This window comes from Dysidea avara, chromosome 4 (genome assembly GCF_963678975.1).
Source record: "Dysidea avara chromosome 4, odDysAvar1.4, whole genome shotgun sequence".
NCBI classification, from domain to species: Eukaryota; Metazoa; Porifera; class Demospongiae; order Dictyoceratida; family Dysideidae; genus Dysidea; species Dysidea avara.
Window position 1 is genome coordinate 34,667,324 of NC_089275.1, and position 15,396 is coordinate 34,682,719.

Sequence of the window (15,396 nt, forward strand, 5' to 3'; positions counted from 1 at the left end):
ATAAAATCTAGTGGAGAATCTGGAGGTTAGGTAAACCAAAGGCTGCAGCACAAGTTTCCGTCAGACCTTTAGTGCTGGTCACTGTAAAGCTCTTATAATAACATGCGACTTATTATGTAGTTGAATGCTCTAATACTTGTTACACATGCATAAGTGGTTTTCACATTACAAGACCGGGCGAACTGAAAAACATGCATTGGTTTAAGTTTGCTGTTAGTGTGGAGAGTATTAGTTAGCCAGATTCAAAGCAAATTGAAAGTCTGTCAGCAAACAAATGTACACAAAGCATTAATTAACCAAATTTAAGATAAGACTATGCCTCAACCGTGCATAGCTGTACTCTGGTACCATTACCTTTGTTCACAAATTAGAGTTTAACATAATTATCGTAATGCTTGTATTGTGTACTATTTAAATAGAAATGCAAGCTACTGTATACATATATGTACTCATGGCTAGAAAAAAGCTAATAATGTGTGTAGAAAACTCCTGAATTCATAATGATTCATACTGTAAGCGCACAACATTTACTTCAAAGTTCAGTGGGAAATCCAAAGTATATACGAATGCTGTCAAAGTTTTTAAATTCCACAAGTGAAGATACTGTAGTATAAAGTAGTCCTTCACCCTTATCTGCTTTAATCACATGTCCAAAATCAGCAAAATTTATAGTTCCTGTACTTTGGTATTTTTCTCCCAAATCACTTTTTATCAGAACAATAAACCATATTTCTACCATTTCATGGTCTTTACCATGTATTTTACCACGTATGATGTATATGTATTTTGATTGCTTTTGCTCATAGTGAACATCTATAACATTTTTCCACCTCCAGGAACAGGATGATGATATTTTAGGTAGTTGACATGGTGATGTATGATTCTCCAGACATGTGATTCGTGTAAAGTCACATCCATAGGTAGTCTGTGTATTTGATAACTTTTTATTGTAATATGCTACTGTGCTATTCCATATTTCAAGGTATTCAATTCCTGCTTGTATCACAAAGCTATGACAACAGGCTTTCTGGTGAGGTTGACAAGATGCCCACACCTTGATCAATATTCCTTGTTCCCTGGTCTTATGACCACAAGCTCCAATCGCCATCTCATCCAAACACTTAGCACACTCTACTACCCACTGACCTGAGTAGCTACAGTCAGTAGCAATGTATAGTAACTTTCCTTTGAGGTATTTCTTATAAAGAGTGAAGATATTTTGGAAGGTGATCGTGCCATCTTTAAAACACCAGTTTCCTGTACTTTCTTCTCCATAACCAGTGTAGTATAACATGGCTATGATTAAAATAATATGCATCAATGGTTGGCATCTATTAATACACTACAGAAATAAAACAGTATATTTTTGACTAGTGATGCGTGATATGCATATAATGCAGCTGTGTAAAGTCACAATGTGATATTGAGGGAAACTTTGCCATATAGTCAAACATTGGCAAATTTTGGTGCCCTTGCGTGTGTGTGCGCGTGTGTGCGTGCATGCGTGTGTGTACCACTTTCACGTCTCAGATCAAGCACTCACTCAAGAATGTTAACCAGATATATGCACTGCCTTAATGAGATATACGTATGCACTGTAAATAGCCCATATTGTGTGTCTCATTAACTGAAGATATTGCACAATTAGGTGTGTATATATCATGTTAACTCATTCAAAAAGATTCTTTTGATGTCTTCTGTTATTTCTCTCTGCTATAATATAGCTACACTTTTGAGATCAATATGTTTTTGGTGGCATTGTAAAAGCGTTCAAAAAAAAAGTCCTTTGACTAAAATGGAGCTATTTTTAATATAGAAAGTTAAAGGGACAATGTGATGATGTTAAGGATTTAACAACCTATGAAATCATAGCATAGCCGAACTGTATACAGTAAGCAGGAATGGAGACGAAGGAAGATTAACATTTAGACAAGTTAACTGTCAACATTGTAACAGGCAATTAACAGTGCGGTCGCCACTATTTACACTTGTTTATGATGCCGTTACCCTCTAGCTAACTGCCTGGGAGAATACATAAACACAAGTTATAGTGTAGCGTTAAAAGCATACAAGCACTATCTAACTGCCATTTTACAACTAAACAGCACTATTGTTTCAGAAATTTTGCCTGTTATTGCTACAGCTGTAGAGCACTGATATGACTTTAGGCCAGTATTCTGGTAACCGGTATAAAATAATATTATCAGGCTGATAAACAAAACCGATCCGGTATGGTAGCATAGACCTTTTCTCTATAATTTACACTCTGAATTTAGTTATGGATTTTGGAAAACGTTCCAATTTACTTCCAAATCGCACATTAGAGGTTTTGAGATAAACGGTTTTAAAGAATTCAAATCCCAAGGATAGCAAGCATGTGTATGAAAGATGCATCGATCTATTACCTTTCAGATCGCTCGTAGAGTTTACTGCCAAATAAGATAAAAAATCTGAGCAGTTTGACAAGCGAAGTAGTATCATGAGTACTCATAAAGGGGCGGAGGGTGGTGGGGTGGGCAACAGATAGACTTCAAAATGGAGGCAGACCACAATTAAAGTTCAGCACAAGATTACAGGGCTGTGCTAACTTCTTAGTGGCTGATATGCAGCAAAATCAACAGAAAAAGTATTTGGCCAACATTATCAGGCCATCCACCTGCAAACCACTGATTCTTGCCAAGCCAGGCCTTCACTACTTTGTCCCTTGGCGTCAGCCTTCGCTGTTCACTGTCATTGGAACTCTTCAAAATTCTTGCAAGTTTGGACTTCTTCTTTGGAGGTAACTGCTCATCACAAGGGTCACTGCTACTTGTAGCAACTGAGGTAAGTGAAGACTGAGCTGGTTCTGTTTCCTCTGCTATTGCCAGATGGAAAATCTGTAATCCTTCTTGAATCACTGCTTCCTTAAAAGCTGTCTGGTTTTCCTCAGTTATATGCTCCACTTTAAACCTTGGATCTAAGAAAGAAGAGATGTCTAAGAGGTATTGAACCTTAGAATCCGTGTATCTTGAATCTAGATCAGTACGTATACGACGCTTCATATCTCTGACTAATGAAACATCATCATCTTTCTCAACCAAAGCTTCTTCGTGAATATGTTTGATGACAGACCTGATAGATGAGATTGATACATAATGCTTGCCAGAGAGAAAATCTGTGAGGTCATCCAAAGAAGACAACACCGTGCTGATAGCCTCAAGAACTTCAGTATCCTGCCAAGTTGGTAAGAGATGCAAATACTTGTGGTCAGCACTCAACACTATACGGATTGCTTGGACTTGCACAAGAATGCGAGAAACCATCTTTTGAATGGACCCCCATCTGGTAGGACAATCTGCCACTGCTGTGTGAGAAGGTAGACTGTTATCTGTCTGAGCCTTTGCAAGATCCCGTCTCTTTTTCCATGACATGGAAAAGGTGCTCACAATCTTTCTGGCTAGCCCTAGAGCTCTTGTACATCGATCATCACACTTAATGGAATCGGTGATTGCAAGATGTAGATTATGGCCAAAGCAAGACAATCTCATCCAGTCCAGTCTTGATGCTGCATTCACTATATTGGCCCCACTATCTGTTGTCAAGCACACCTGCTTACTTTCATCCAATTCCCAAGCCTCCAGGCTACACTTCATAGCAACAGGGGCGTATCTAGCCCAAACATGATGCCTGGGTAAGCTGATTTACCTGTACGCCTACTCCAGTGAACCGCAACCTGTGTCGGTTCATACATGCATTCATCAAATTGTTGTTTTCAAGTGCATGGCATGGCTAGCTACAGTTATTAACTCTTATCTGTATGCATATAGAATAGCTCATCAGTCTATGTTGTGACCTGTGCACTATACTCTAGTAGAGGTCTGCACAGTATTACCAATAATAATACAATCACTTCATACTAGTCTCTAGCTACGATGCATGTATCGATTGTGGAACTGCAGCATCACGTGCCACACAAAAGGATACTTCCAACTCATAATGAACAATACTACTGAACCGATAGATTTCTTGCACTGACTCGTACATGTGCGGATCACAAAACGCATGACACCAGTTCATCTACGTACTCAGTAGGGGCATCATCTACGTACTCAGTAGGGGCATCCATTCCCTGTAACCACCCACCAACTCTACCACACTCTGCTGAGTGGTCCTACAAAGTATCGTCAGCAGTTCTCTCACGTTTATATTTCTTCGTCGTAGTTGTATCACAATAAATCCGGGCACAGATTATTCAGCACTAGACCTCTACCTGCTGAAATCAAGTAGCCAAACAGCTAGTCGTCTTGAGTATTTTCCACTTCATGCGGTCTATATACAGGCAAACTCCTAACTATCATCACTTCGATGCTCGCTTCCAAGTTGATGAGACTACACTATTCGTTATGGGCGGGCACATCTCCGTTTTTCAGATTTAAATATAGTAACTCGTAATCTACGGGGCTATTATTAGAAGTCAGACTCTTAATTAAATGTGGAGCACTTATTTTCCAAGAATTCGCTGCAAGCGGTCAGTGGTTCCCTAGTGGATAGAATTGTAATCATGAACAGTGTATTCATACGTGGCCCTTGTGCGTGGCTGCCACGCCAGAAGATTTTCTGATGCCCGGGCAAGGTGAGCTGATGCCTGGGAAAATGCCCGGGTGTAGATACGCCACTGCATAGCAATACCGGAATACCGCCCAACCCTACTTACCACCATACCAAGTGTTTTCAGGTGTCTAAAATCTGTTTTGTACTGCTTATAAATGCTGCACTATGTTCATAAACCTATAGTCAAGAACTAAGAGAGGTTTTTATTACTGTAAACAGCCTGTTTTAAATACTTTTGACTAAAACAGTTGGTGTTTTGGTTGAAATGATACTTCAAATTGGACCTATAAATCAATTCTAGTTAACTTAGAGACATTGTGAAAGTTAAAAGGACTACAGCTTCTGAGGGGCTGTGCTCCCCAGACCGCTGCTGCCAGAGATTGTATACTCTGGTCATCCACCCCCTCACATCAACTATTTGCACCACCACAGCTACTGGGTGACTGCTTTGTAGCTGAACTCTCCACAGGGTGATTTTACTGTAGCTGATCTCTCTACAGGGTGGCTTGTTTGCAGTTAAACTCTCCACAGGGTGGTTTGTTTGTAGTTGAACTCTCTACATAATAATTTTTTTTGCAGCTGAGCTGTCTACAGGGTGATTTGTTTGTAGCTGAACTCTCTACAGGCGACTTGTTTCTAGCTGGCTTGTTTGTACCTGAACTCTCCACAAAGTGATTTGTTTGTAGCTGAAATCTCTTCGGGTGATCTGTTTGTAACTGATCTCTCTACAGAATGACTTGTTTGTGGCCAGCATCACTTGAACTGCTTCCAGGGTGACATGTTTGTAGCTGAACTCTCTACAGGGTGACGTTATTGTAGCTGATCTCTCTACAAGGTGGCTTGCTTGCAGCTAAACTCTCTACAGGGTGATTTGTTTGTAGCTAAACTCTCTACAGGTGGCTTGTTTCTAGCTGGCTTGCTTGTACCTGAACTCTCCACAGAGTGATTTTTTGTAGCTGAAATCTCTTCAGGGTGATCTGTTTGTAGCTGAACACTTAACTGGGTGACTTGTTTGCAGCTGAACTCTCTACTGGGTGACCTGATTTTAGCTGAACTCTCTACAGGTGACTTGTTTGTGACTGATCTCTCTACAGGGTGACTTGTTTGTAGCTGAATTCTCTATACAGAGTGAAATGTTTGTAGCTAATCTCTCTACTAGTTATATGTAGTTGAACTCTTCACAGGGTCACTGTTGATAGCTGAATTCTTTACAGGTGACTTATTTCTAGTGATCTCTCTACAGGGTGATTTGTTTGTAGCTGAACTCTTTGCTGGGTGACTTGTTTGTTGATGAATTCTCCACCAAGTGACTTGTTTGTTGCTAAACTCTCTACAGGGTGACTTGTTGTGTAGCTGAACTCTCTACACAGTGACTTGCTACGTAGCTGACGCTCTAACAGAGTAACTTACTAAGGGTGCTGAATTCTCTAATAGGGTGACTGTTCTATTAGAGTATCTTGATCACACACTTGATACACGTAGTTGGATTTCGCATTATAACTTAGTGGCTTTTACTCTGATTCTTCTATACTACTGCAAGGACTTTCTATGATTCCATCTACATACTGGTTTACAACCACTCTTCTAAGTGGTTTGCCTGGTATGCATGAAAACTAGTAGTTTTTTTATTCACGAAACTCGATCGCGTACTTGTGACACAGGTTGGGTTTTGTGTCATATCTCCATGGTCTTTATCTCGATTCTTTTCAACCACAAAAAGGCCCGCCTACAATGGCTATTCCATTTACATAGCAATTTTAAGTCATTCCTTCAAGGGGTTTGCCCTGTGGGCATGACAGAGAAGTTTGATCTTATTTTATTGGAATAATTAGTCATAACTCCGTAAATGTTCAGCAGATTCTCACCAAACTTGGTACTGCTATTTGCCCTTTAAGTGTGCCAAATTTCAGCCTGATTGGAGTACACGTTTGTGTTTTATAGTGGATTTTGCATAGTGTGCAAAATGAAGAAGAAAAAAGTTAAGAAACTAAAGTGAAACTTTGGCAACTCATATCTCAAAAATGGCTATGGCAATTTTCTTCAAATTTGGTATCTACCTGGTGGGCACTTCTGTAGCAAATTTGGTTCCAATCAGATAAGAGATCACGGAACTACACATGTGTGAAAATCATATTTACTTTATTCCTGTCAATATACTCATGGTGTGGCGAGCTGGCTTCTTGGGATGCACGACACTACTGTGTGTCTTGATCTTCTATTCTTTTAGCTGGTTGTTGTACTAGATTATTTCATTGTTTTGTGTAGTATAATTGCATGACTGTTCTAATAGAATTGCTGACTGTTCTATTAGAGTATCTCAGTCTTTTTAAAGGATCTGTACAAATTGCATTGTTTAAGATATAAATGCTAGCATTATAGTAGCAAAATCCAATTCTCACACATACCTAGAATTCCAAAAAATCATGCTAACATAATTGCCACATCCCTATTTCTTACATGTTCTGGCTGCTTACTTGTTTTATGACAAAACATTGATTCATGATAGCTACTAACTTACCTCCACCGGTTGTCATGCAATCTTTAAATAATTCCTCAATGCATTCTAAATAAAATTGCCTTGATTTTTGAGATTTAGAATCTTCATGTATACTGTAGAGCTGTTTAAGAGGGTCTCGTTTAATATACCCTTGGATGACTTCAATATCTTTTCTGAGATCTGATGTAACAGAAGCAGTATCTGAGCTATCAGCTGCTTTCTCCATTGGAACAGCTTTTCTTATATCTTTGTATTGACTATTATGTGTATCAATTATCATACATTGCTGTGATCCCATCAGGTCACCATTATTATCTGAAAATGGTACAGCTAATTCCAATGACTCTGATTCTTGCTTTTCTTCTGGTGCATCATCCTGCATTAAAAAGCAAATATGTGCACCGATAGTACTATATTTGTAAGTGTGTATCATACAGTATGGTAATACTGTATAATAGGGATCACAAAGGTTTGCACCTTCTCACAAAAAATATTGACCAGAAACCAGCTTCACATTACCTTCATGCCTTGGTAGGTATAAAGTGCCTTCAGTATGACCTGAAATGCTTCCAATAGGTTGCTACAAAATTATAAAATATAGTTATACATAAACGTATATCCAGTGGAATTTTCTATAGTATGTACAAGTTGAGCTGAATCCTGAAATACAGCTAAAAATTAAAAGTGGATTTTTTCTCAACAGAGTTAACATTTCAACCAAACAGATGATTAGTGGTAACAGTAAAGGTGTCAACAACATACACGTCTGGTTTGGCTCCATTACATGTAATGGACACTGTACTTATATGGCTTCCACATAGGAAATGTACTGTGAAAATTTTGATTGGCCATAAATATTATGTCAGACATTTGAACAATAAGATTTTGAAATATTTTTAGTGGGTCAAGCAGTACTACAAATGAGCCAAATTTCAAGATCGTGTGTAATTGCATCCATGAGTTATTAAATGTTTTTGAGGATCCAGCTCAACGCGTACATACTATATATATACTGACCATTTGCCTGACTCTGGTGCCTTTAGAAAAGTAAAACTCGATAACAGCTAAGGCTACGGGCGTGATGCTTTTACTATTCACTGCCAACAGGTGCTTTTGGCATACTGCAGTACATACAATGCATGGACTTGTCTGTGTCCTCCTTTTTGTCCAATTGACAGTGCAAGGTGTCAATTCGTGGTAGCACCACATGACGGCTTCCCTACATTTGTAACAGGAATCGTCTGAGTTTTCCATTGTGACTGGATTGACTGCAGGAGTCCTTTTTATAGTGTTCTTTATTTGTAATACCGTGTAACAGGCTGAACATAGCTCGAAAGGAAGCATAATGTCCACTTTGCTACTTCAGCAATTGATAGTTGGGAAGCACATTCAGACAATAAGCCTGACGCCATTCTTTCTTCTGATGTGGTATGTACAGGTTCACCAGTCATAATAATGCTACAGAAAAGTAAACAAACAAGTACAAGAAAATATTATTCGGAGGTGTAAGTTCAATTAGTGACCAAGGAAATAAAAAAAATAGTAAAACAAGAGAGGTCGCCTAGTGACCCCTTCTTGTTTCATGGCTTTTTCAGTGATCCCTATTCTCCATCTTTAAATTTTCATTTTTTTTATTTGTCTAGTCTATAGTGGATAGCCAAAGTTTCAGTATTTTATGAACAGTCTAGGAGTTATAGCGCTAGATAGTTCGAACAGCAGTAAATTTCATTTGGGCTGCAGCATTATGGCAAATAAATTACTGGCGTTTACTTAATCAATTATAACGCCTGATTGAAACAAGCTACAAAGACGGGACTTGGCTCAATCTGTTCACTGTGAACTAGCAAATCCATCAAGTTGTACTGCTTTCCCTGTACTTCTCCATGTGGACAAAGGGCCATTTCAACAAAGAAATGACAAAGGTAAACTTTATTTCTACTACATGATACATATGCATCCATAATTCATGTCCTTTTGCTGTATGAACACAAAAAACAAACATTTTCTTACTTGTCATGAATAGGCAAAACATGCATGAAATATTTATGTGGCACGTATATTTTTACCTGGCAATATTTTGTACTTTCATACGTAGCAAAATAGAATTTTGCAATAAAATGATAGGCTTTTGCTCAGCCAGTCACATGTATGTACTTACCCAGGTCCAGGACTAGGTGATATGGAATTTTGAAAATCACAATTGTGTGTGCACAAGTATGAATACTATCATAATAAAAGATTTGTATACAATTCATAGTTCACTTCACCAACTAACACTCAAATTCCTATGAATGTGAAACTGCAAATGAAAGTTCTACTGTGTTAATCAGCTATCAGTAGTACTTAACTAGTCCATTCTCTCAGATTCTTAACTGCTTTATTAGTTGTAGCCAAAGTGCTGCAAAGAAGTGTTTCGGTGTGAAGTCCAACTCGTATAGTGACATGCTAACCTTTATCAGGTATTTTCCACTGATTTGTTCCAATTTCTCTAGAACTCTACTTACCCAACGTACCTATACACCACTGCAGTGTAATGATAATTCTCTTTACTAATACCAGGTATTAAATTAATATCACTGAGTGCAAACTGGAAGTACAAAAAAAGTGTATGGAATTAGATGATGATGATGTTAAGATTAACTATATAGTGATGTGCGATATGTGATATATATATATATATATCAAGACACACGGTAGTGTGTCGTGCGGCCCAAGAAGCCGGCGCGTAACACCCGTGAGTATATTGACAGGAAGAAAGAAAACGCAATTTTCGCACCTCCGTAGCTCTGTGCTTCCTTGATGAAACAAGACGATTTTTGCTGTGGACATGCCCCCCAACTGCAGCACTCCACATTCCAAATTTGAGCGAAATCGCTTCGCGCGTTCCCGAGATATGCGACTTCAAAAATTGGCTCAGTTTCTTCGTTTTTTTTTTTCTTCTTATTTTTCTTTTTCTTGTCGCACAATTACAAAAACTGCTATAAAACTCGAACTCCATATCCGATTGCCTTGAAATTTGGCACACAGAAGGGGGATATAAAGGCGCATCTCGGTACCAACTTAGGCTGGAATACGATAAACAGGCAAAGAGTTATGAACGATTATTCACGAAAAATAACACCAATATGTTGTCACGCCTACAGGGTAAACCGCGTATGGGAAGAAGCTGAAAATCGGTGGGTGAATAGGTTAACTATTTAACCTCAAACCTTTTGTGGTTTGAAAGAAATCGAGCTAAAAAACAGGAAGATACAACGAAAAAACCAACAGTGTGTAACAATTACGCAATCGAGATTAGCTAATAAAAAAAACGACTGCTTGCCACGCCTACCAGATAAACCGCTTGGGGTAATGCTTTGAAAATCGTTGTACAGCTGGAGTAATTATCTTAGAAAGGCTCATCAATGGTGTAGAAGAATCAGACTTAAAGCCACGGAGTTATAACACGAAATCCAACTTGGAGCAGCAAGTGCGAGATCGAGATACTCTAATAGAGCAGTCATCCTAATAGAGCAGTCATCCTAATAGAGCAGTCACCCTGAAGAGAATTCAAGAGATCAGCTAGAAATAAGAAACCTGTATAGAGATCAGCTACACACAAGTCACCCTGTAGAGAGATCAGCTAGAAAAAGTTACCTTGTAGGGAGTTCATACAACTATGGAAAGAGATAGTTCAACTAGAAAAAATCACCTTGTAGAGTTCAGCTACAAAGAAACCGCCATGTAGAGAGTTCAGCTACAAACAAATCGCCCTGTGGAGAGATCAATAGAAGAAGTTACCTTGCAGAGAGTTCAGCTAAAAAGAAACCATCATGTAGAGAGTTCAGCTACAAACAAATCTCCCTGTAGAGAGATTAGCTAGAAGAAGTTACCTTGTAGAGAGTTCAGCTACAAAGAAACCATCATGTAGAGAGTTCAGCTACAAACAAATCTCCCTTTAGCGACATCAGCTAGAAGAAGTTACCTTGTAGAGAGTTCAGCTTCAAACAAATCACCCTGTAGAAAGATCAGCTAGAAGAGGTCACCTTGTAGAGAGTTCAGTTACAAAGAAACCACCATGTAGAGAGCTCAGCTACAAACTAGTGACCTTGTAGAGTCATCAGCTAGAAGAAGTTACCTTGTAGAGAGTTCAGCTACAAAGAAGCCATTCTTTAAAGAGCTCAGCTGCAAACAAATCACCTGTACAGAATTCAGCTACAAATAAATCACCCTGTAGAAAGATGAGCTAGAAAAAGTTACCTTGTAGAGAGTTCAGTTACAAAGAAATCACCATGTAGAGAATTCAGCTACAAACTAGTGACCCTGTAAAGACATCAGCTAGAAGAAGTTACCTTGAGAGAGTTCAGCTACAAAGAAACCATTATTTAAAGAGCTCAGCTGCAAACAAATCACCTATACAGAATTCAGCTACAAACAAATCACCATGTAGAGAGATCAGCTAGAAGAAGTTTTCTAGTAGATAGTTCAGCTACAAGCAAATCACCCTGTAGAGAGATCAGCTAGAAGAAGTTACCTTGTAGAGATTTCAGCTACAAAGAAACCACCAAGTAGAGAGTTCAGCTGTAAAGAAACCATCATTTAGAGAGTTCAGCTTCAAACAAATCACCTGCAGAGAGTTCAGCTACAAACAAATCTCCCTGTAGAGAGATCAGCTAGAAGAAGTTACCTTGTAGAGAGTTCAGCTACAAACAAATCACCCTGTGTTAGATCAGCTAGAAGAAGTCACCTTGTAGAAAGTTCAGTTACAAAGAAACCACCATGTAGAGAGTTCAGCTACAAACTAGTCACCTTGTAGAGACATTAGCTAGAAAAGTTACCTTGTAGAGAGTTCAGCTACAAACAAACCATTCTGTTTAGAGCTCAGCTGCAAACAAATCACCTGTACAGAATTCAGCTACAAACAAATCACCCTGTAGAGAGGTCAGCTAGAAGAAATTACCTTGTACATAGTTCAGCTACAAACAAAATCACCCTGTAGAAAGATCAGTTAGAAGAAGTTACTTTGTAGAGAGTTCAGCTACAAAGAAACCATTTTGTAAAGAGCTAAGCTGCAAACAAATCACCAGTACAGAATTCAGCTACAAACAAATCTCCCTGTAGAGAGATCAGCTAGAAGAAGTTACCTTGTAGATCGTTCAGCTACAAACAAATCACCCTGTAGAGAGATCAGCTAGAAGAAGTTACCTTATAGAGATTTCAGCTACAAAGAAACCACCAAGTAGAGAGTTCAGCTGCAAAGAAATCACCCTGTAGAAAATTCAGCCACAAACAAATTGCCCTGTAGAAAGATCAGTTAGAAGAAGTTACCTATTAGAGAGTTCAGCTACGAAACCATTCTGTAAAGAGCTCAGCTGCAAACAAATCACCTGTACAGAATTCAGCTACAAACAAATCACCCTGTAGAGAGATCAGCTCGAAGAAATTACTTTGTAGAGAGTTCAGCTACAAAGAAACCACCATGTAGAGAGTTCAGCTGCAAAGAAATCACCCTGTATAAAATTCTGCCACAAACAAATTGCCCTGTAGAAAGATCAGTTAGAAGAAGTTACCTTTTAGAGAGTTCAGCTACAAAGAAACCACCCTGTAGAGAGATCAGCTAGAAGAAGTTACCTTGTAGATCGTTCAGCTACAAACAAATCACCCTGTAGAGAGATCAGCTAGAAGAAGTTACCTTGTAGAGAGTTCAGCTACAAAGAAACCACCCTGTAGAGAGATCAGCTAGAAGAAGTTACCTTGTAGATCGTTCAGCTACAAACAAATCACCCTGTAGAGAGATCAGCAAGAAGAAGTTACCTTGTAGAGAGTTCAGCTACAAAGAAACCACCATGTAGAGAGTTCAACTGCAAAGAAATCACCCTGTATAAAATTCTGCCACAAACAAATTGTCCTGTAGAAAGATCAGTTAGAAGAAGTTACCTTGTAGAGAGTTCAGCTACAAAGAAACCATTTTGTAAAGAGCTCAGCTGCAAACAAATCACCTGTACAGAATTCAGCTACAAATAAATCACCCTGTAGAGAGATCAGCTAGAAGAAGTTACCTTGTAGAGAGTTCAGCTACAAAGAAACCACCCTGTCGAGAGATCAGCTAGAAGAAGTTACCTTGTAGATCGTTCAGCTACAAACAAATCACCCTGTAGAGAGATCAGCAAGAAGAAGTTACCTTGTAGAGAGTTCAGCTACAAAGAAACCACCATGTAGAGAGTTCAGCTGCAAAGAAATCACCCTGTATAAAATTCTGCCACAAACAAATTGTCCTGTAGAAAGATCAGTTAGAAGAAGTTACATTGTAGAGAGTTCAGCTACAAAGAAACCATTTTGTAAAGAGCTCAGCTGCAAACAAATCACCAGTACAGAATTCAGCTACGAACAAATCACCCTGTAGAGAGATCAGCTAGAAGAAGTTACCTTGTACATAGTTCAGCTACAAACAAATGTCCCTGTAGAGAGATCAGCTAGAAGAAATTACCTTGTAGAGACTTCAGCTACAAAGAAACCATTCTGTAAAGAGCTCAGCTGCAAACAAATCAGTTGTACAGAATTCAGCTACAAACAAATCACCCTGTAGAGAGATCAGCTAGAAGAAATTACCTTGTAGATAGTTCAGCTACAAACAAATCACCCTGTAGAAAGATCAGTTGGAAGAAGTTACTTTGTAGAGAGTTCAGCTACAAACAAATCTCCCTGTAGAGAGATCAGCTAGAAGAAATTACCTTGTAGAGAGTTCAGCTACAAACAAACCATTCTGTAAAGAGCTCAGCTGCAAACAAATCACCTGTACAGAATTCAGCTACAAACAAATCATCCTGTAGAGAGATCAGCTAGAAGAAATTACCTTGTAGATAGTTCAGCTACAAACAAATCACCCTGTAGAAAGATCAGTTAAAAGAAGTTACTTTGTAGAGAGTTCAGCTACAAAGAAACCATTTTGTAAAGAGCTCAGCTGCAAACAAATCATCTGTACAGAATTCAGCTACGAACAAATCACCCTTTAGAGAGATCAGCTAGAAGAAATTACCTTGTAGAGAGTTCAGCTGCAAAGAAATCACCACTGCCCAAATTTCAAGGCAATAGCTCTTTCCAATCTGAAGTAATCAATTGTCAAAGTTGGCAAATTGGATGTGTGTGGAAGGCCGCTTTTCGCAAATCCGGTCACATATGTATTATATATATAATTTGTACATTTACTGATAAAATATTTAAAGTACTTCATCTTTTCTTCTTCCTGTAGTAAAGAAAAAAAACATAGGTTAAAAAAGTCCCAAAGCTGGCCATAGGCCGGCTTTGGGGTATACAAATACAAAAAGAAATGAAATCTAATCCAAAACAGCCAAGCTGTAAAAAAACAGTGCGGCCCTCAAAAAGGCTATGGTGAAAAAAGATTTGAAATCCAAGGTGGCGGCCAAGAAATGGCTGTGATGGTAGGTTAATGGTAAAAATTTTAATAACGACAATTCAGGTGAATTTTTGTGCCGCTTCACAAAATTTACCTGAATTGTCATTATTAAAATTTTTACCATTAACCTACCATCACAGCCATTTCTTGGCCGCCACCTTGGATTTCACATCTTTTTTCACCATAGCCTTTTTGAGGGCCGCACTGTTTTTTTACAGCTTGGCTGTTTTGGATTAGATATATATATGACCAGATTTTACATAACCGATCCAAATCGCACATCAGGCAAAATCAAACTAACACCACCAGTGGATAGCTACACTACCGTACTACTAGTTTTGACCCTCAGTACTACTCAAACTACTCGAGGCTGGTTTTAACAGACGTCTTTCCTGGGTGGTGTGGAGTACTCAAATGGCGGTTTCAGGCCTTGTGAAGGAAGGACCTGGCTTCGCAAGAATCAGTGGTTTACTGGTGGACAGCCTTATAATGTTGGCCAGACATTTTCTCTGTTGATTTTGCTACATATCAGCCACTAAGGAGCCAGCACAGCCCTGTAATCTCGTGTCTGGACTCCAATCGTGGCCTGCCTCCATTTTGAGGTCTATCTCTTGCCCTCCCCGCCACTCCCCACCCTCCACCCCTTTGTGAGCACTCGTGATACTACTTCGCTCGTCCAACTGCTCAGATTTTCTATCTTATTTGGTGGGAAACTCTACAAGCAGCTACAAGTACTGGAAGTGGCCTGACAGGTAACAGATTTATGCATCTTTTGTGTAAATTTCATACACGTGCTTGCTATCCTTGGAGACTTATGCTGGCTTTAATTCTTTAAAACCGTTCATCTCGAAACTTCTAATGTGCAATTTGGATCGTTTTTCCAAAATCCAGTCACATATATCGATATATGTGACCT

General features: G+C 38.9%; 2 protein-coding genes and 1 long non-coding RNA gene across 4 annotated transcripts in view; 1 reads left to right on the forward strand and 2 right to left on the reverse strand.

Annotated features, from left to right (window-relative positions):
* Nucleotides 1-15,396, reverse strand: part of LOC136254802 (protein NLRC3-like) — a 101,616-nt gene that overhangs the window by 62,288 nt on the left and 23,932 nt on the right. The gene's annotated exons all lie outside the window — the stretch shown is intronic.
* The window catches only part of LOC136254807 (uncharacterized), a 123,472-nt gene that overhangs the window by 32,523 nt on the left and 75,553 nt on the right, over nucleotides 1-15,396 (forward strand). The gene's annotated exons all lie outside the window — the stretch shown is intronic.
* Nucleotides 302-15,396, reverse strand: part of LOC136254804 (uncharacterized) — a 53,974-nt gene continuing 38,879 nt past the window's right edge. For both annotated transcript variants that reach the window (XM_066047544.1, XM_066047545.1), the window contains 2 exons: nucleotides 7,109-7,463; nucleotides 302-1,296 (listed from right to left, as the gene is read on the reverse strand). In XM_066047544.1, coding sequence (XP_065903616.1) covers nucleotides 533-1,296; nucleotides 7,109-7,463 — 1,119 coding nt within the window. In that variant the 3' untranslated portion in view covers nucleotides 302-532. The remainder of the gene's footprint in view (nucleotides 1,297-7,108; nucleotides 7,464-15,396) is intronic.